This window comes from Pseudorasbora parva, chromosome 5 (assembly GCF_024679245.1).
Source record: "Pseudorasbora parva isolate DD20220531a chromosome 5, ASM2467924v1, whole genome shotgun sequence".
NCBI classification, from domain to species: domain Eukaryota; kingdom Metazoa; phylum Chordata; class Actinopteri; order Cypriniformes; family Gobionidae; genus Pseudorasbora; species Pseudorasbora parva.
Window position 1 is genome coordinate 48,419,885 of NC_090176.1, and position 21,098 is coordinate 48,440,982.

The 21,098-nt window shown below is 39.0% G+C and overlaps 1 protein-coding gene across 1 annotated transcript in view; it reads left to right on the plus strand.

Moving 5' to 3' along the window:
• ifih1 (interferon induced with helicase C domain 1) overlaps window positions 1-21,098 on the plus strand; it is a 54,811-nt gene extending 33,713 nt beyond the window's left edge. The window contains exons 7-16 of the mRNA XM_067444583.1: window positions 68-285; window positions 3,492-3,596; window positions 12,510-12,633; window positions 14,504-14,719; window positions 18,142-18,398; window positions 18,505-18,654; window positions 18,929-19,090; window positions 19,170-19,363; window positions 19,489-19,582; window positions 20,504-21,098. Coding sequence (XP_067300684.1) covers window positions 68-285; window positions 3,492-3,596; window positions 12,510-12,633; window positions 14,504-14,719; window positions 18,142-18,398; window positions 18,505-18,654; window positions 18,929-19,090; window positions 19,170-19,363; window positions 19,489-19,582; window positions 20,504-20,710 — 1,727 coding nt within the window. The 3' untranslated portion in view covers window positions 20,711-21,098. The remainder of the gene's footprint in view (window positions 1-67; window positions 286-3,491; window positions 3,597-12,509; window positions 12,634-14,503; window positions 14,720-18,141; window positions 18,399-18,504; window positions 18,655-18,928; window positions 19,091-19,169; window positions 19,364-19,488; window positions 19,583-20,503) is intronic.

The following is a 21,098-nucleotide window of genomic DNA, read 5'->3' on the forward strand; positions in this document are numbered from 1 at the left end:
ACTTTAAATATGAACTGAGATGAATAAATTCTGATTTTTAATACTTATTGAACTCCTACACTTGCAGAGTTCACCCTGATGGTTATTGATGAATGCCACCACACGAAGAAGGGGTATGCGTATAATCACATCATGATTCGCTACCTAAAGCAAAAACACAAGAACCAGATCCTGAAGAAGCAGGACAAACGCCCGGTTGCGATCCCTCAGATTCTGGGTCTGACGGCCTCACCTGGTGTGGGAGGAGCGATGAGCCAGCAGATGGCGGAGCAGCACATTCTCCAGGTAAATGACCGTCTGTAATCTACAGTGACCAAGCAACGGAAAACAATGTGTTAGTTGAGTAACTTGTGATATTGCAGCTTGAAATGTAAGTGATGAAAGAGTCTGACTAGAAAAAAAACAAAAAGACAGGAAACCTCTTTCCATTGCATAATATGGAAATATATGTGCATTTTGAAATACACTACCGGTCAGAAGTTTGGAAACATTAAAGGGTTAGTTCACCCAAAAATGAAATTGATGTCATTAATGACTCACCCTAATGTCGTTCCACACCTGTAAGACCTCCGTTCATCCACGGAACACAGTTTAAATATTTTAGATATTTTAGATTTAGTCCGAGGCCTTTCTGTCCTTTGAATGTAAGTGTATGCCCACTATACTCTCCATGTCCAGAAGGGAATGAAAACATCATCAAAGTAGTCCATACATACCTGTCAACATTTGGGTATCAAAAACCGGGATGGGGGGCATAAATCCTCACATAAACCCATAATAATAATACATTTTATTTGTACCTGTGGTCTTCCTACATGTATAACGTATTGTTATCAGTTTGCACTGCATAAGTTATAAATTACATATTGATTAATCCTTACTAAAGGTACTGAAGTTATTTATTTAAGAGCAGAGCATATTTAGTGAGCAATTACTTTTGTTCTTTACATTGTCATTATAAGTGATTACTGTCACTTTAAAAGATCTTCCGCTGTCGCACATGATGAAGTCGTAGTTACAAAACTTACAAAACGCGTGACTGTCCCCCACCTGCTCCTCTTCAGAAAATTACATTCGCTGTCCCATTGATCACGGTATTTACACGAGGGTTTGGGTTTATTGGCAGGAGTGCTTTCCGTCTCTATCGTTTTTTTTTACTCCGGTATTATTATCTTTTAATAACGCAGATTAAAACACGGGAGATTTACGGGAAAATATGAATACGGGAGGACGGCGGGAAAGAAGGGTAAAATGCGGGACTTTCCCGGCCAAAACGGGATACTTGACAGGTATGAGTCCATATGTGACATCAGTTGGTTAGTTTGACTCTTTTGAAGCGTCGAAAATACATTTTGGTCCAAAAATAACCAAAACTACGAATTTATTCAGCATTGAATCTTTATTTGAGAAACACGGAAGAGAAGTCAAACGGTTATGAATCAGCAGATTGATTCATGATTCGTATCGCCAATGTCACGTGATTTCAGCAGTTTGCCATTTTGACACTCGATCCGAATCATGATTCACAACCGTTCGAATCTTTATTTGTGGAACACGGAAGAGAAGACAATACTGAATGAAGTCGTAGTTTTGGTTATTTTTGGACCAAAATGTATTTTTGACGCTTCAAAAGAGTCTAACTAACCCACTGATGTCACATATGGACAACTGGATGATGTTTTCATTACCTTCTGGACGTGGACAGTATAGTGTGCATACACTTACATTCAAAGCTCTCGGACTAAATCTAAAATATCTTAAACTGTGTCTGAAGATGAACGAAGGTCTTACGGGTTTGGAACGACATTGGGGTGAGTCATTAATGAAAGAAATTTCATTTTTGGGTGAACTAGCCCTTTAATCTCACCAAGGCTGCATTTATTTGATCAAAATACAGTAAAAACAGCAATATTGTGCAATATTATTAACTAAAATCTAATTTTTTCCTGTGATCAAAGCCTAATTTTTAGCATCATTACTTCAGTCTTCAGTGTCATATGATCATATAATCGTGATTCTATACTCATTTCTTTAATGTCTTTAGTTTTTAGCATTTTTATTTTTGTTTGTTTTTGGGAAGTCATGATACACTGCCATTTAAAACTTAAATGCACATGAATTGATAAATACATTTATTAAAAAGACGTAAAGACATTTATGAAATTAATAAATATTACAAAAGTTTATGTATCATAAGTGCTGTTATTTTTTTACATCAAAGAATAATGAAAAAAAACTTTAGTAATAAAACTAAATGTTTCTTTAGTACCAAATCAGCATATTAGAATGATTTATGTTCACCTTGTATATTTATAACTGTGCGTAAAAGAAATGAACACTTATTTAGCAATGATTCAATTGGTCAAAAGTTAAAATAACACCATTGATAATGTTAAAAAAGCTTTCCATTTCAAAGATAAAGAAACTTTTTCAACATAAATAATCAGAAGTGTTTCTTGGGCATCAAATCCTCATATGAGAATGATTTCTGATGAGTAATGATGCTGAAAATTCAGCTTTGATCACAGAAAATGTATTTTAAAATATATTCACATAGTAAATAGTTGTTTTAAATTCTAATAACATTTTCAGAATATTACTGTATTTTGATGAACATAATGTTTCCAAAAAATGTTTTTTTTTATTCTTAACAGTTCCTAAACATTTGAAACGTATAGTATAGTTCCTAAAAGTTCCAAAAGAAGCTTTAATCATTGAGTGGGAGCTTATGTGTTACATTTGTAAAAATTCCCATGCCTACAGCAATTCGCATGTTTAGAGAGCGAGAGTGCACAAATCCTTGAGTTAGCGTTGGCACACCCACTCCAAAAAGAAAAAAACATTTTCCTTCCTTTCTCAAATCGAATTTTCCCTAACTGTTTTTCTCTAATCTGACTTTTCCACAAGCGCACACACACACACACACACACACACACACACACACACACACACACACACACACACACTCCACATCTCTTACTGTTCCTCCACCGCAAAGCTGTTTCCAATGTTCCGCGCGGCCCCTGTGCTGGAGGCAGCCATAAACCTCCGCATGCCTTTCATGCCTCTCCAGCCAGGAGAGACAATCAGCCTGAACTCAGCATTACATTATTACCCTGCTGGTCTGCTTTACCACAAATCTTTATGACAACACCACCAAAGCGCCAAGAGAAGCTCTTTTGCATTCGTTTCTCAGTGCTAAAAAACAGGGTTAAGAATCTGCATTTGTCCACTATAGTCTGATTCACAATCAAATAATTTTTATGAGCTGGGTATTTCAAATCAGCCTTGAACTGATTCTAACAGATATTCAAGAACTAATAGTCAAAACCAATCCAAAAGTGAGTTTTGCGGTTTGTAATTGGCACGTAATCCGTCAGGGTCAGTTTGAGTCCCTGGTGTGTGTGATGTTATTGATCATTTCACAGCTCATCTGTTAGTCATCTACAATCTGGAACTGTGAGTTCAATCGTTATTTTGATGAATTGCAGATCTGTGCAAACTTGGACGCCTTCACAATAAAAACAAAGACTTTCGAAGAAGAGGAGGCCAAAACGCCGTACAAAAGGATAGCAAGAGCAGAAGAGCGGAAGGAGGTAATTCCACCAAGAATATTTTGTATGCCAAAGATACTTTTTAAGAATGTTCCTATCTTTTTTCCTTAAAAATGTTTCTTACGAAAAAACCAAATGCAAGACATTTATTGTGTAATTTTTTTGTATTAAACATTACAAGATAACATTAGCTACATATAGCTAATACGTATGTAGATCAGACCTCTTTAACAGCCTGTGGCTTCCTCGTAACCCTTCAGACCTTGATTAGCTTGTTCAGGTGTGTTTGATTAGGGTTGAAGCAAAACTATACAGAAGTTGGTTAGCCAGTGCTAATCTTTGCCTAAAAAGGGCCACTTCAGGCTCAGATACATTTTGTCCGGGCCATAAGGTGGCCTGCAATGCCGCATCATTGCCTGAAGTGGCCCACATCCACCCACAACATTCAAAATTGGCCCATACTCTCATTCACTATTCCCTACATTTCTTCACTAACATAGTCCACTTGAATGAAAACAAGTATGTGAACTTGGACACAGTTCGCGGATGGGCTGCCGCTTTTGAATCGTTTGCACTTGCTGTTTAATAATAATTTGAAACTTAGCAAACTGGCAGCTCCAGTAGTAATGAAAAGATTTATCTTGGTCTCCGCCATGTAAACTAGCATGTATAAACCATAATTAAACAATTTAATAATCAATTAAAAAGGAATATATACATGCATGATATTATGCTGTACCCACATTGGACCAGCAGTTAGGAAACCGGATTGATGGATGATTCAGACGCGGGCGCCATCGTCTGGCGAGACAGGAATTAATTTGGCACAACTCTCACAGTGCATTATGGGTATTGTCTAACCGTTGAGTTCATAGATATCCATAATAAAGGCTAGATGTCTCGTGCGTGCTGTTGGCCAATGGAGGTCGCCGTCTGCAACTTGCGGCCATCTTGTCACAGGCAGCTCGCTCACTCGTAACAGTGTGTTTTAATGTGCATGTACTTTTAAATAACCATAACTTGCTCAAATTTCAGCCGATTTTCAAACTGTTTCGTTTGTTATAAACGTCAGAGATGTAGTTATGCCACTACATACTTATGAATAATTATAACCATCGACATCAACATGAAAGTAACATTGAACAGAACAGATAGGTGCAATGAATACACACACACACACAAGGTGTTTATGTTAAATCAATATATATATATATAATTTTTAACTTCAAAAACGCAATTTACTAGGATTTTCCCCCCTACATTTCACTGTGCCTACTTCAGAGATCACTTTTCCCACCTAATTTTGCCTACCATCAAATGCCTTACCTCTTTAGAAAGCCGAGACCCTGTAGTTTCTTAGGAAACGAGCTGAATAATTGTGTGAAGTACTGGCACAGAGTTATAGCGGCTAGAATATTGTTTTTTTTTTTTTACACAAGCTGCACGATTAAGTCGTTTATCGAAACGAAAAGCTGCAATTTCAACGTGTTAAAGCATCCAGATTTGTAGCCATGTTAATAATGTTTGTAAGAAACCAAACCATTTGTAAATCCGTCAAGATTTCAGCGAGATAAGAATATTTATGTTCGTACAGATCACTCATCTTACATCAGGCTCCACAGAGCCCGACAGAAAGCTTTTTTTCTGTGACAAGATGGCCGGTGATGACGACGGTGACTCCGCCGTAAGACATTGTGGTAGTTGAGGCCAAGAACAGGCAGGACAGAGAGTAGAAAAGAAATGGAAGTTTATTGCTTCCAACACAAAAATTATATACAGGGGCAGATTCCAACATAAGTCATACAAAATCAAAAAAACTTAAGATTTATGCTAACTGAAATTAACAAAAATCAAACAGGCCTAAAAATAAATCTCCCCTGTAAACAAATCAAAATCTACTTCAAAACCAAAGGTCAGAGGGCTAAGGTGGATGGACAATACTGACTCACTCTACTTCTCCAATAATGCTATATATACCCATTTAGCCTCTACCAAACAAAAATAAGGTAAAAATCAAAATAATACAGTTACCAAATAAACTCAAAACAATTAACCTTTACAACACAATATCATTATCACACCTAACCTTAATACAATCATATAACAATATATATGAAAAGAAAATACTTAAATCAAACCAAGATATAACTGAATGAAACAAAGTCAAAAGATCCCCTCTAAATCAAAATGGAATGGTACAGTCCAGTTTCCTCTGGAACAGCATAAGTTTGCAGTCTGATGCCCCGCCTCTTCCTTTGTCTGCTGCCACATGGAATGCGGCCGTCACTCCATGGACCAGAAGAATCTAGGGCTCAGGTATAGTCAAACAGCACAGGAAAATATAAGAAGTGTGCACCCTTCTGTATATTTAAGCTTTGAATAAACTGTTAACTCATGTTCTTGTCGTGTGGATTTTTGTATATGAGGGGATAAATAAACATTAAATTAAACTACAAATGTTTGGTAAAAGCCAAAATATGTGAGGTAGGCTACGCACCCGTCACACTCTCCCCCACCTCTGGTTCCTCAGTCACATGACGGGAGAGGAAATCCGCTGCAAGGTTCTCTTTTCCTGGTCGATGGAGAACTGTAAATTTATAGGGTTGCAGAGACAAGTACCAGCGAGTTATCCTGGCATTAGAGTCCTTCATTTTATTTATCCATAGGAGAGCTCTATGGTCTGTCTCCAAAGTGAAGTGTCTGCCCAAAAGATAGTATTTAAAAGAGTCCAAGGCCCATTTTACCGCCAGGCATTCTTTCTCAATAGTCGAATAGCGTACCTCCCTAGGAAACAATTTACGGCTAATATAAGCCACAGGATGATAATTTCCCACTTCTCCCTGGAGTAACACTGCTCCTAGTCCAACTCCAGAAGCATCAGTCTGTAAGACAAATGGTTGATCAAACCTGGGACTGTACAACACTGGGCCTTCCTGTAGAGCTCCTTGGATATCCTGGAAAGCTCTCTGAGCCTGCTCAGTCCACTGAATCTGGTTTGGAGAACCTTTTTTAATCAGATCTGTTAGGGCAGCCGCTCTGGAGGAAAAATTGGGCACAAATCTACGATACCATCCGACTAGTCCAAGGAAAGACCTCACCTGTTTCTTGGTCTTTGGTAGGAGCCAGGACTTAATAGCTTGCACCTTCCCCACTTGAGGCCGAATGACTCCATTCCCCAGGACATAGCCCAGGTATTCTGTCTCTTCCTTCGCCAAGACACATTTACCCGGATTGATGGTCAGTCCTGCTTCTTGGATGCGTCTTAAAACCACCTGCAAGTGCTTCAGATGCTCTTCCCAGGTTCCACTAAAAATCACAATGTCATCAAGGTATGCTGAGGTAAAGTCAGACAAGCCATACAATACCTGATCCATCAGTCTTTGGAAAGTGGGCGGAGCCCCATGCAGGCCAAAAGGCATGGTCTTAAAATGATGTAGGCCCCAAGGAGTCCGGAAAGCAGTCAATTCTTTAGATCTGGTACTCAAAGGCACTTGCCAGTATCCTTTACACAGATCAACCGTGCTAAGATATTTTGCATTACCCAGGCGTTCAATCAACTCCTCAATACGCGGCATTGGGTAGGAGTCAAATTTTGAAACAGAATTCAAATATCGAAAGTCAATGCAAAATCTTGTAGTTCCATCCTTTTTTGGTACTAAGACCACAGGACTGCACCACTCACTTTTAGAAGGTTCAACCACCCCCAAAGAAATCATCAGGTCTAGTTCCTTTTTAAGAGCTGGAAGTAGACTTTCAGGGATACGATAACTCAGTCTCTTTGGAACTGCATCCTCTTTCAAGACAATGTCATGCTCCACCAGTTCTGTTAGACCCGGCCTTTCCTGGAACAATTCCGGATGACACAAAGGCTGAAGTTGTCGCTGCTGGAACACAGAGAGATGATTTAATTTAAGCACTGCCGAATTCTGAACAGGAAAATACTGCTCCTCCACCTCTTCCTCGTCTTCCACAGACCGAATCAACATACAGTCCTTCCGAGGGGACCACTCCTTCAAAAGATTTACATGCAAAACCCTTCTTGACCGAGCTTGTCCTGGGGTCGAAACCTCATAGGTTGTAGGTCACAACTTCTTGAGGACTTTAAAAGGCCCTTGCCATTTGGCTAAAAGCTTACTGGACACTGAAGGCAACATTACAAGCACCTGCTGACCTGGTACAAATGAACGGGATCTTGCAGATTTATCATACCAGGATTTTTGTTTCTGCTGTGCCTCTGCCATATGCTCTTGTGCCAGGGATGTCATCTTTCGCAGCTTTTCATGCATGGCCACTACAAAGGATGCAACATCCAGTCCTTCCCTTTGTTCCTTCTGGCCAGCCCATGTCTCTTTCAGCAGTGACAATGGTCCTCTTACTTCATGGCCATATAACAAGTCAAAAGGAGAAAACCCTGTGGAGGCCTGGGGTACTTCACGGTATGCAAATAACAAATAGGGCAACCATTGATTCCAGTCCGAGCCAGCCTCATTTATAAATTTCCTGAGCATACTTTTAAGGGTTTGATTAAACCTCTCTACTAATCCATCTGTTTGAGGATGGAACGGCGTAGACTTTAAGCCCTTAATGCTCAACAACTGATAGACTTGCTTCAAGAGCTTTGAGGTAAAATTGGTCCCACAATCTGTAAGAATCTCCCTAGGGAATCCTACCCTGGAAAACAACTGAATCAAACAGGATGCCACTTGCTTAGCGCCAATTGTCCTTAACGGAAACACTTCTGGATATTTAGTAGCATAATCACTCACAACTAACATAAACCTGTGGCCTGCCCTACTTTTCTCAACTGGACCAACAATGTCCATAGCAAGTCGTTCAAATGGAACTGCAATAACTGGAAGAGGTTGAAGGGGAGCTTTAGAGGGGAGTCTATTAGAGGTCATCTGACACTCTGGACAAGTTTTACAGAATTCTACCACATCTCTCCTGAGACCAGGCCAATAAAAATGTCTTCTAATTCGGGCCAATGATTTTTGCCTCCCCAGGTGGCCTGCCCAGGGAATGGAATGTCCCAAAGTTAGAACTACATTTTGAACTGCCTTGGGTACTACCATCTGCAAACTATCTCCCTGTTGCCGATACAACACCTCCTCCTGGAGGACAAACCTCTCTACTATTCCTTTCTTTACGCACCCCTCACCTTCTCCTTGGCTAGCCAACTCAGCTTGTTGATACAACAAAGACACCACAGGATCTTCTTTTTGCATTTCAGCCATGTTACTAGGAATCTTAAACCCAGTCATGTCCTCCATCTTACCATCCTCTGCCTGACCCTCAGCTAACAGGTATCTGTACTTCTCTTGCCTCCGCTGTTGTCTAGATTTCCTCACCTTACCCGGTCCAGCCACCAGCTCAGCGTCAAAGAAAGGGAGACTTTTAAGCGTTTCGGATTCATCCGCACTCTGCTTAACCTGAGCCCGGGTCATCACCATACTAGAAACAGAGTTAGGAAGCAACAAATTTAACAGTGAAGGAAAATCTTGACCTAAAATCACAGGATACGGTAATTTTTCTACTACTCCTACTCTCAATAAATAGGGTAGCTCATGTACCACTACCTGCACTCTAACTATAGGGTAAACCTGCTCTTCACCATGGACACATTTAATGACCACCTTACCTTCCTTCTCTTTTAAATGCTTTGGGACCAAATGACTTTCCACCAGCGTCTGCATACTACCAGTGTCTATCAATGCCATCACAGTTTCCCCATTTACTTCTACAGGAACGGTCAAGTTTTGCGACTGAGTCAGCTTCTCTACCCCTGATTTTGGCACGGTGCATATGTGGGAAGTTTTAGCCAATAGCTTAGGACACATGGGCTTTTTATGCCCTTCCTGGCCACAATAATAACAAATGAGCACCTGACTAACCTGATGTAAAGGCCTAGAGGACTGATTTTCTTTTTTAAACTTCTTATTAGAAGAATTACATTTTAAGTCACCTCGACTAGATGTTAACAAAGGCCTACCTTCACCACCTCCTTTAGGAGCTTCACCCCAAGCTTGTGAACGAGACCGGGCCGCTACGAACACATCAGCCAGGGTAGCAGCCTGACAGGCTGTACTAGGGTTGTGTTCTCTTACCCATACCTGCAATTCTGGTGAAAGCATTCTCAAATACTGCTCTAAAATAATCACTTCCCCCACAACCTCTACAGTCTTTCCCTTGGGTTGCACCCACTTTTCATACAGTTCTCGAAGTCGTACATAAAGTTCTTTTGGAGTCTCATCAGGCTCAATCTCTAATGAACGGAATCTTTGACGGTAAGTTTCAGGATTAATGGCATACTTGCTTAAAACAGCAGATTTTACTTTTTCATATTCTAATGACTCCTCAATGTCCATGTGCACATAGGCACTCCTAGCCTTACCAGTCAATAAGGGCACTAACCTAAGGGCCCAATCAATTTTGGCCCACTTACAGGCCAGAGCAATTCTTTCAAAAGTGGTGAGAAAATGTTCAATGTCATCAGAATCTTGCAACTTCTGCAACTTAGGCTCAATCATACCTCGGACAGGATCTGGAGCAGGAGGCACAGAGACATGTGACACATTATCAGGCATTTCAGACTGTTGATCCGGTCCTGATAAACCCCGGAGATCAGAGGTTGTACGGACATCCACTTCCTCCCTAAGAAGGTTGAATTGATGCTGCATTGTTTTCCAGCGTTGATCTTGCCGAACTGCCTCACGCTGCATCTGGGCCTCTTGTCGTTGCTGAAACTCCATATTTTTCCGAAACATCTCAGCCAGGTCTTGCAGAGTCAGTTGTCCTGGATCATCAGCCACCTGAGGAACTCCTCCCACTGCTGCAGGCTCATCCGCCAACTCCTCCACCAAAACTGCTTCATCTCGTTGTTTGAACTGTGCCAATTTCTTTGGAGCCATATTGTTACTACTCAACACTGTCCTTCACTGGCCAATCCCACCGCTGCCACCATTTGTGGTAGTTGAGGCCAAGAACAGGCAGGACAGAGAGTAGAAAAGAAATGGAAGTTTATTGCTTCCAACACAAAAATTATATACAGGGGCAGATTCCAACATAAGTCATACAAAATCAAAAAAACTTAAGATTTATGCTAACTGAAATTAACAAAAATCAAACAGGCCTAAAAATAAATCTCCCCTGTAAACAAATCAAAATCTACTTCAAAACCAAAGGTCAGAGGGCTAAGGTGGCTGGACAATACTGACTCACTCTACTTCTCCAATAATGCTATATATACCCATTTAGCCTCTACCAAACAAAAATAAGGTAAAAATCAAAATAATACAGTTACCAAATAAACTCAAAACAATTAACCTTTACAACACAATATCATTATCACACCTAACCTTAATACAATCATATAACAATATATATGAAAAGAAAATACTTAAATCAAACCAAGATATAACTGAATGAAACAAAGTCAAAAGATCCCCTCTAAATCAAAATGGAATGGTACAGTCCAGTTTCCTCTGGAACAGCATAAGTTTGCAGTCTGATGCCCCGCCTCTTCCTTTGTCTGCTGCCACATGGAATGCGGCCGTCACTCCATGGACCAGAAGAATCTAGGGCTCAGGTATAGTCAAACAGCACAGGAAAATATAAGAAGTGTGCACCCTTCTGTATATTTAAGCTTTGAATAAACTGTTAACTCATGTTCTTGTCGTGTGGATTTTTGTATATGAGGGGATAAATAAACATTAAATTAAACTACAAATGTTTGGTAAAAGCCAAAATATGTGAGGTAGGCTACGCACCCGTCACAGACATCTAGCCTTTATTATGGATATCTATGGTTGAGTTGAGTACATCAGCTGTACACTCGTTATTGCGGTGCATTGTGGGATTGAATGAGTGAACTCAATAACGTCCACTATGGTTTCAGACATCACTACAAATGGCTGTCTCCTCAAATAGAGAACTATTTAAGGGTATGGGGTGATTTCAGACACAGCTATTGGTTCTCACACATTTGAGCTTCTTTTCCTTTTAAATGGAGGTTGCAAACAAAAAGAGCGCAATTAAAAAAAAAAGTACAGATGGAAGTGAAAAGTTTTGCACGTTTTCTACTGACAAATGAAAAGACGCAGCCAGATAATTTCCATAATGACCAAAACGATCTACTAAGATCAGCGCAAATTAGCATCTGGTTTAAGACAGGCTTTATTCGGGCAGTAAATAATGGACAAACACCAGTTTATTCAAGAGTGCAAACCTTAGTAAATCACATTGCCTGATTCATTTAAACACTCTCCTCCCATAAATACTGCGTCTGAAAGGGAAACTCCTACAAATGCATATGCAATAAGGTGAGCCGCAAAAATAACCCTATCCACACGTTTTCAGAACTAATTTAACACCGCGTCTTTAGTTTTATAAAGCCTAAAGTGGGTTTGTACTGGAGCAAGGTGTTAGCAAATCTGGCCCTATACATTTAAAATAGATGATGCATTAAAAACTCTTGCCACTCAAGACACTTGAGATGAAAATAGTCTGCATGATTATTGTAATTATTATGGTAATCTACAGTCAGCTGAAAAAAAACAGACTTGTGCTGATCAGCAAGAACCACCATATAAGAAGAAACACCAAAGCATTTTCTTCTTAAGGGGAGGAAAAAAATAAGATGTTCTTAATTTAAGATTTTTTTTAAGAATTGCAGTTGTTAACTTATTGCAATTTATTTGAAATTTCAGTGTTTGAAAACAGTCCCAATTTTTCACAAATGGTGAATTTTTTTTTAAAATTTTGCAAAATTTCTGCAAAAAATACACTTCCCGTTTACAAAATGGTTAGATATTTTTAGATAAATCTGACTGAACGATAACAATACAAAGACAAAGACTTCCTGCCTGTCACCATTCAACCGTGAAAACATGCATTCTGAGTATGACGTTCAGTTCAGAGGTGTATTATTTCAATGTCTGTGTCTACTGCATGCTACAGGACCCGTTTGGAGACGTGATCAAGAAGATAATGGATGAAATTCACACACATGCTGATCTTCTTCCCATCTGTGAGCCCGGCACACAGAACTACGAGCAGTGGGTGGTTCAGAAAGAGCAGAATGGTGAGAAAATCCTCAAATATATGGAGGCTTACTGGGTCATTCAAAACCTGGAAATATCAGGAAAAAGTCTTAGAAATGTGAAAAATGTCATATGCATTTCTATGTATGAAATATGCCGTCTTTGCTTTTGATGATGCAGGTGTAAGTTGTTTTAAGCCAATCGCCTAATGTGTACATGTCATGTGATTAATAAGATTACATCAAGACAATGTTGATAGGCTTATTCAACCCGATCTTACGGCAATCTGTACTAATTTGTACAAACTCATTCATACAAATTTGTAAGATTTTTAAAATGTATGTATTTGACAAGTTTGTATGATTTCGCACGAATGACCTACCCTTAACCCCACCCCTAAAACCAACCCATCACTGCAGTAATGACAAATCGCACAAATTCATACAAATTGGTTGAGAGATAGTGTTGGTTAATGACACTACAAAAACATCTGCTACTAATATAAAGACATTTGCAAAACACTGAATATGTTGCTTGGAAAAAATAAAATAAAAAGAGAAAAAGTCTTTTTGTGACCAGATGGTATATTTACGACATCTGCCATCTAATGGGGTGATAACCAGCCAAACCACTTGAAATGTTTCTAGTTTTTTGCTCTTCTGTAAAGTATTTAAATGACTTGATATTGTTCTTTGTAAGTATTTTATGTTGTGCAAGAGATTGAAATACAAATGGAAATCCGCCTTTGCAATCTCCAGAAGTGTCTGGTAAAAATCCAGTAATCTGCTATCCAGTAACATGCTCTTTTAAAGCAGCGCTGCCTGGTTGGGTGAGGTTGTTTGCAAAGCTCTCGCTAAGACGCGGTTTCTCCCTGTGTGTGTCCTCTGCTCCAGGCAGAAACCATGATTTAACCACAATATAGCTGAAGTCATGATAAGAATTTCATATACAGTCATGCACTCATGCAAAATGTGTTTCAATAAGCCGCAGTAATAACAGGGTCTCTTTCCTGTTTTCAAAGGAAGCCACTGTTATTTTACTGGGAATTCCAAAGTTTCTGAACTGTGCTCAGACATTCAGAATAACTGAACAGATTCAGTAGTTATATATAATAATCGGCATCCTCAAGAGCTAGTAATGACTAACAAGTATACTAGTAGAGCGTCCACACCAGCAGATGATATCCATCTGTTAGCACGTGCTTGTCTGTTGCTTTAAATGCTAGAGCTCAACGCCTACTTTTTCCATACTATTTTAGTATTATTGATATACTACTACTAGTTTTTGGAAATATTTTGGAAATATATTTTATTTTCTATATATTCTGTTAACATTTGAATGTTAGTTTTTCATCTTAATTAGTTTTAGTTTTTACTTCATTAGTATAATATGTATGTATGTGTATATATATATATATATATATATATATATATATATATATATATATATATATATATATATATATATATATATATATATATATATATATATATATATAAATATAAAATATACTAGTCTAAACTAATCGAGATGGAAAAACTCAAAATGACTAAAACTTTAACTAAAATTCAAATGTTAACAGAATATATACATTAAACCAAAATGAGAAATTAAATATTTTATATATTATTTCAAGTAAAATAAATGTTTTTAGTTAATGATAATAACCCTGGTTATGGAAGACTTTCTCTCCCCACATTTATTTTAACTGATTAAAACAACCAGTTATGAGATGAATCACAACATATAAGTAATTGGAAAATGGAAAGACAAGTGTACTTTAATGTGGGAATTAACTACTCATCCCATCATGCACTGTGAATGACTTTGTATTTGTATAATATTAGTATTGTTGAACTCTTTTTTTTTTTTTTTTTTTTTACAAATATAAATGTGTGTGTTGTTCACCAGCTGCTAAGGAAGAGAATCAAAAGGTGCGTGTGTGTGCCGAACACCTCCGCCATTACAACGAGGCCCTTCACCAGAGCAACACCATACGCATGTCCGACGCCTTCAGCTTCCTCGAAAAATACCACAACGAAGAGCTGAAGACCAAATCCAGCCCAGATGAGGATGGCGCCGTTACAATCACGGACACAGAACGCTTCCTCTTCACCTTGTTCAAAGGTATCATAAAAATGATATTTTAAAGTAAATTAAAATAGAAAACCACAATTTTAAATTGTAATATTTCACAATATTTTTTACTGTATTTTTGATCAAATGAATGACGCATAAGAGACGTCCAAAAATATTAAAGGCTTCAGCGATAAGCATTAGGATTTGTATCAGTAGAAACCCTGGAGTATATTCGAATGATCGTGCTTCCTCCTCTCATATCCCGCTGAGACAAGAGATTTATGCATTTTATTTCTGGAAAAAATCCTTAGATGACGCAAATATCATCATTTTGCATCATCGGAGGATTTTTTTTGGCCAAAGGCTAATTCTGCATGTTTTCAACCCGCACATGGGCGGTGTGAGATCCCACACACAGCTGAGCAAAGTCTTTCAAATTCTTAAATTAATTCCTATTAAGCGTTAAGCTTCCAAAGGCATGGACTGAAAACGCATCAGACTGTGAATGTATGCCACAGATGCGATTACCTCAGCTCTCATCAGGAGAGCTCATTCAGCTCATTCATCACGGTGAATGTAATCTGACCCCTGCGGCGTTTGTGATGTGACCATGGGTGTCGGAACCATTGTGTGTGTGTGGGACAAGACCCACTTTTTACAACCCATGTTATTGGACCCACTCACTTTTATCGTCTCTAATTCAGCACATGTCTGTTTACCTACCTCTAACGGAGAAACACTTATTATTAAACATGTTAGATGCTTTATTTCCACTTTTCTAATATTTTCTCCATTTTTATTGAAAATAAATGCCTTTGCGATCTGATATGTGATGGGAAAAGGGAGTAGAGCGAGTGTAGCAAAAGGCAGATTCGAACCTCTGATCGAATTGCGTCAAAACTTGATGACATGAGACTAAAGCCGGGTGCACACTGTGCGATTGTGGCCACGATTTGGCCCTCTGGGACAAATTTAGCAAATCCTAAAAGATTCCTCTGATCCTAGGCAAAAATCTGACGTCTTTGGTCGTTAGTTTGACATGTTCACCGACAGCCGATTAATGAGCGCTGCGATCAAATTTTACCTCAGACGAAATTCTGGCAGTGTCAGAAGATTTGGCACACAATCCTGCAGTGTGACTTCTCCTACGACGACAGTCAAATATCTCCGTTTTTCAAGACAAACTATGACCAAAACGAGTACTAGAGATTTCTTTGTAGCCAGCATTTCAGTCCCGCGTGTAATGCAGCTCACTGTCACTGAACGCGTCATTCATTGATGATATAAAACTCCGGGTGAGTTTTCTTGCGCGCGTCTGTTTTTAGCGCGCCTTCACTATCGTGCAGTCTGACATTAATGTCAACTGAGATCTTACAGTGTGACATGGCGATCATGTTCGTACAGTCTGACAAGGGACATTCGCAAAGGATTTTGAAAAATCACACAGTGTGCAGGACCCATTAACCCCTACACAAGGGCTATTCAAATCTTACCCTGGAGGGCCAATGCACTGCAGAGTTTAGCTCCAACCTTAATCAAGCACACCTGAACATGCTACTCAGTGACTACGTTTATATGGACAGCAGTAATCTAATTATTGACCTTATTCTAAATAAGACAATATTCTGATTAAGGTGTTTACATGAGTTGCTTTTAGAGTACTTCGTTCATGTTCCCGTTTTACATGTGATAGAACATAGATCGATTATGGCACGTCATTACGTCTCCATGCCACGCTATGTTCTCCAGCATCCAATCATAGCGTGACTTTGGCAGGTGTGTTAATTTTATGGGCTCAGTAAACCCGCTGTCACTTCACCTGCGGGTGTCGCTGTTGGACAGTGTTACGTTACATTAAGAAGTATAACAAAACATGCGTTTTTATAATGTTTTATATCTACATTTAGCCTACGTTGATTAATTTTTTAAATATTATGTATTGCCTCTTTTTTTTTTTTTTTTTTTTGAAGAGACACTGCCCCTCTTTCCTCCTTATTGACAGCCTACATTTAGAATAATAGCTTTGATTAATTATGAAAAAGGTTTAAAAATCATGACTCTTTGGATTGTTTTTCCTGCCGTCGAGCCACAGGCGTTCACTGAATGACCCATCTGGTTTGCGATTACAGATACAAACTTATTGTATTTTACTTTTACAATGAGCATAATAATTACAACAAAAATAAAAATAGAGAGAGAGGACGCAGTGTTCACAATGAACAGTCAAGTAAAACACACACCGCCCATAGCAATGACGTTTATGGCAACGACTTTTCAGACTGACAGATCCGTAAAAGATAAACGCGACTTTTCCACCAGTTGTTACTGTTTTGTACACGTTGTTATATTAAGTATAATTCCAATTTTGTTTTATTGGCCACAATATTATCGATGATTGTTGAAAGGGGCACTTTTGATTAATTTTCAAAAAGGGCAGAGGCTCGAACCCACAAAGCCTCCCCTCTGCACTCCCCTGTTGTGCGTAACGTTATGTGTCCTGTCATAAAATGCGGTGAAATCTCCGACATGACATTAATAGTTAGATTAAGGTGTGTACATATCTCTGATAATGGGACTAAAATAGGCATACTCCACATGTCTTAATCCGATTTATGTGTAGTTAGATTATGACTTTAATCAGATTAAGGTAATTAGAAATCGCTGTCTACATGGTAGCCTCTTAATCAGAGTATTGTCTTAATCAGATTAATATCGGAGTATTGTTGTCCATGTAAACGTAGTCAATGTCTCCAGGTTCATTAGAAAATCACAGGTTGGTGTGTTTGATCAGGGTTGGAGCTAAACTCTGCAGTGCATTGGCCCTCCAGGGTAAGATTTGAATAGCCCTGCGTGTACACCATAGCCATGGTTAATAACTGTGATTTCCATAATTTTGTCTTTAACAATCGTTTAGTAAATGGCGGCATATTTGTATTTCATGTAAATGGCATCTAACCTTACTCCAGTAAAAAAAAAATCTGAAAGAGAGGACCCTCCCACTTTTTATTTGCTCACGCGGGCTTCCGATGGCTGGGACACTCGCTCAGCAGCTAAATCATATTATATTGAACAGACACGTTGAGTTTTTAATTGTAGTGTCTGTTCTCTAACTGAACTGATTTTATGAAAATGAACGCGGTGGGAAAGTGATTCAGTAGCAGCGGCTTTGGGAGTAGCCTCGTAAGGGCAAAGAAGCAAGTGCATTCTGGGTATTATTGTCTTGCATCCCCTATTAGACAAAAATACATTTTCTGTCTTCTCAGTCAAGAAGGCCCCAAATTCAAACATAATTTCACATTTCTACTACATTAATGACCCAGTTTAAATACAGATTCATCTTTCCAGCGCTGAAGTACTCCTTTAAAGATAGTTATGTTTCCAATATTTTGACTTGTACTATATATCTATTAACAAAAAAAATGTTCGTTGTGGTTTTAGTTAACTATAAAAACCTGCTTAATCCACAACAGACAAAAAAGCGAAGCTGCAGGAGTTGATGGGAAAGCCAGAGTATGAAAATAACAATCTGGCCCAGTTGAAAACCAACATCCTGAAGGAATTCAGCACCAGAGAGAAGGCGAGAGGCATCATATTCACCCGGACGCGCCTCAGCGCCATCGCTCTCTGCCAGTGGATTCAAGAAAACCCCAAGTTTGCTGAAGTGGGAGTCAGCGCCAGCTATCTGATCGGCGGTGGAGATCAGAGCACGGTGAAACCCATGACCGCTGTAAGTCACATAGTAATGTGTCCGTTTCTGCATTCTTTAAAACGAATGCTCCGAGTTGATTTTGAGGCATAATATCTCAATAAAAATAATATCTTGCTATCTTCAGGCAGAGCAGAAGGATGTGTTGCAAAGGTTTCGTAAAGGGGAGATCAATCTGCTAATAGCCACCACTGTGGCAGAAGAGGGCTTGGACATCGCCGAGTGTAATGTCGTCATACGCTATTGTCTTGTGACCAATGAGGTCGCCATGATTCAGGTATGATTTTAGATTATTACTCATTTCTAAAGATGCTTTTGAACAAAATTACATCAGCCAGAATTACCATTTCTCCTAAGGCAGTTTTAAAATTGCCCTATTTTGAAGATTATGTCTGATTGTCTGATTTTAGCCTATCACTACTTTAAATGACAAATGAAGTGATCAGAGACTTACAAATTGAACACTGCTGATTGCATTCTCATGCTAAAGTATCTGTAATCATCATTCTTCTAATGAAGATGTAAGAAGTGGCATCTTTCGCTCTCCGCAGGCCCGTGGTCGAGGAAGAGCAGAGGACAGCAGTTACACGCTGGTGGCGGAGACGGGGTCTGGGGTGGCAGAGAGAGAGAGCGTTAACGAATATAGGGAGAAAATGATGAGCAAAGCCATCGCCAAAATCTGCAAGATGAATCGAGTCGACTACGAGAAGAAAGTGAGAATCTACTTCAATGACCGTAGAAAAATACACTCCAACATACCTCACAAAAGAAACGTTATTTGGTTTTGTGTAGATCCGAGAGTTTCAGATCCAGGCCATAATGGAGGAGAAGGTCAAGATAAAGAAGAAACAGCAGAAGGGAATGATGAAGGAATCGCCGTCTAAAATCAGCCTGAGCTGCAGGCAGTGCAGTGTGTTCGTGTGCTCTGGAGAACACATCGAGATTATCGAGAGGATGCACCATGTCAATGTCACCGAGCAGTTTAGGTAAAAACTCACAGTCTTTTTTTTGCATTCTCAGGAAACTCAGAAATATGAATTCAGGTGATGCAAATGATGTTTATCCTACATGATGAATAATATCAGTAAAAAATAAATGTTGCCTTTTGCAGAAAGTTGTTTACAGTCCGAGAGAATACGTCCCTACAGGAGCGACTCTTGGACTATGAGACCAACGGAGTCCTTGCATGCAAAAAGTGTGGACAGGTGTGTGCTGACGTCAGCGCTTCAATTTGCATTACTGCTGATCAGAACACTGCTTTGGCGAAATTCAGTTTGACTCACTCTTACTTCACAGAATCACAACAACTTCACAGAATTACATTATTGAGAAATAAGAAATTAATAAGAAAAAAACTATCTATAAAACCATTTACATAAAAAAACAACACTCTTAGGAACAGTGTTTTTAAACCAACCCGATCACACATAAGTGTGTATAAATAGTACGAGTGTGCAATGTCGTGGAATGTGTATGCCAAAACTAATTTTGGCGTGCATATGATACGCGGTTTTTCGCGTGCATATGATACGCACTTTATGGCGTATATATGACACGTTCTCTTGGGTAGGTTTAGGGTAGTGGGGTGGGGGGTTCGTTTGTATAATACGCCATAAAGTGCGTATCATATGCACGCGAAAAACAGCGTATCATATGCACGCCAAAATGAGTTTTTCTTGAGATCCGGCTGTTTAAACACAGGCCTAGGTAATATAGGCCTAGCTTGCACAACAACAACAAAAATCGACATGGATGAGATGACATGTTTTCTGAACTGCTGTTTTCTCATCTCTGTCAATTTTGCTGTGTGTTTAATTTGTTATTTAGAGGAAAGCATGCAGCTTATATTCACATATTCATCTAAATGTCGTATGGACGGTGTCTGGATGATCATTAACAGTATATCGCTGCAATCTTTTAATTTTTACTTCAAAATAAGCAAAGAATGAAAAAAACTTTACCGTGGATATATCGGTGCATTGAATCACGTTCAGTCTCTTTTGTGTTACGTGAGCATGAGTGCGAGAATGAGCACAAGCAATATGTTGCTGCGGCAGTTCTCTAAAAAATATCTCCTTTAGTCTGCATTTGTTTTAAATATTCTGTTTTGTTTCGTTCCTACGCAGCAATGGGGCTCGATGATGCTGTATAAAAGCATTGAGTGTCCCTGCCTCCATATCAAGAACTTTGTGGTCACGTACGGCTCTAAGAAGAAGACGTTCAGCAAATGGAGCGAGCTGCCCATAAGTTTCCCTGCATTCGACTACACCCAGCACGCCGAACTCTTTGTGGAGGACTCGGAGGAAGAAGACATGGATTCGACTGAAAATTAAGAGCTGAAGACTCATTTCTGACTCATTTTTGGTAGCACTGGCACTTCTCAACATGAAGTGCATCAATTAAATCTGTTATTTTCAACAACTTATTTAATCTCAAATGGCACTTTTAAATTCTGGTTCTAATGTATCAGATTACTTATTTTTATTTCTGTATAATTTCTCGATTTAAAATCATGTAACAAAGCCAAAAAGAAGGTTTGCATCAGCACCGCTCATCTCCGCAGCAAACAACATTCACTAAAACTGCACTGAATGAAGACACTGTGATTGATTTTACAGTCGTATACATGTAATGCATGTAGAACCAAGTACTGAAGTGTTTCCGTACAGATTTACTCTAGAGGATATTGTGCAATGTGCTATAAATACTGTGCATTAAAAA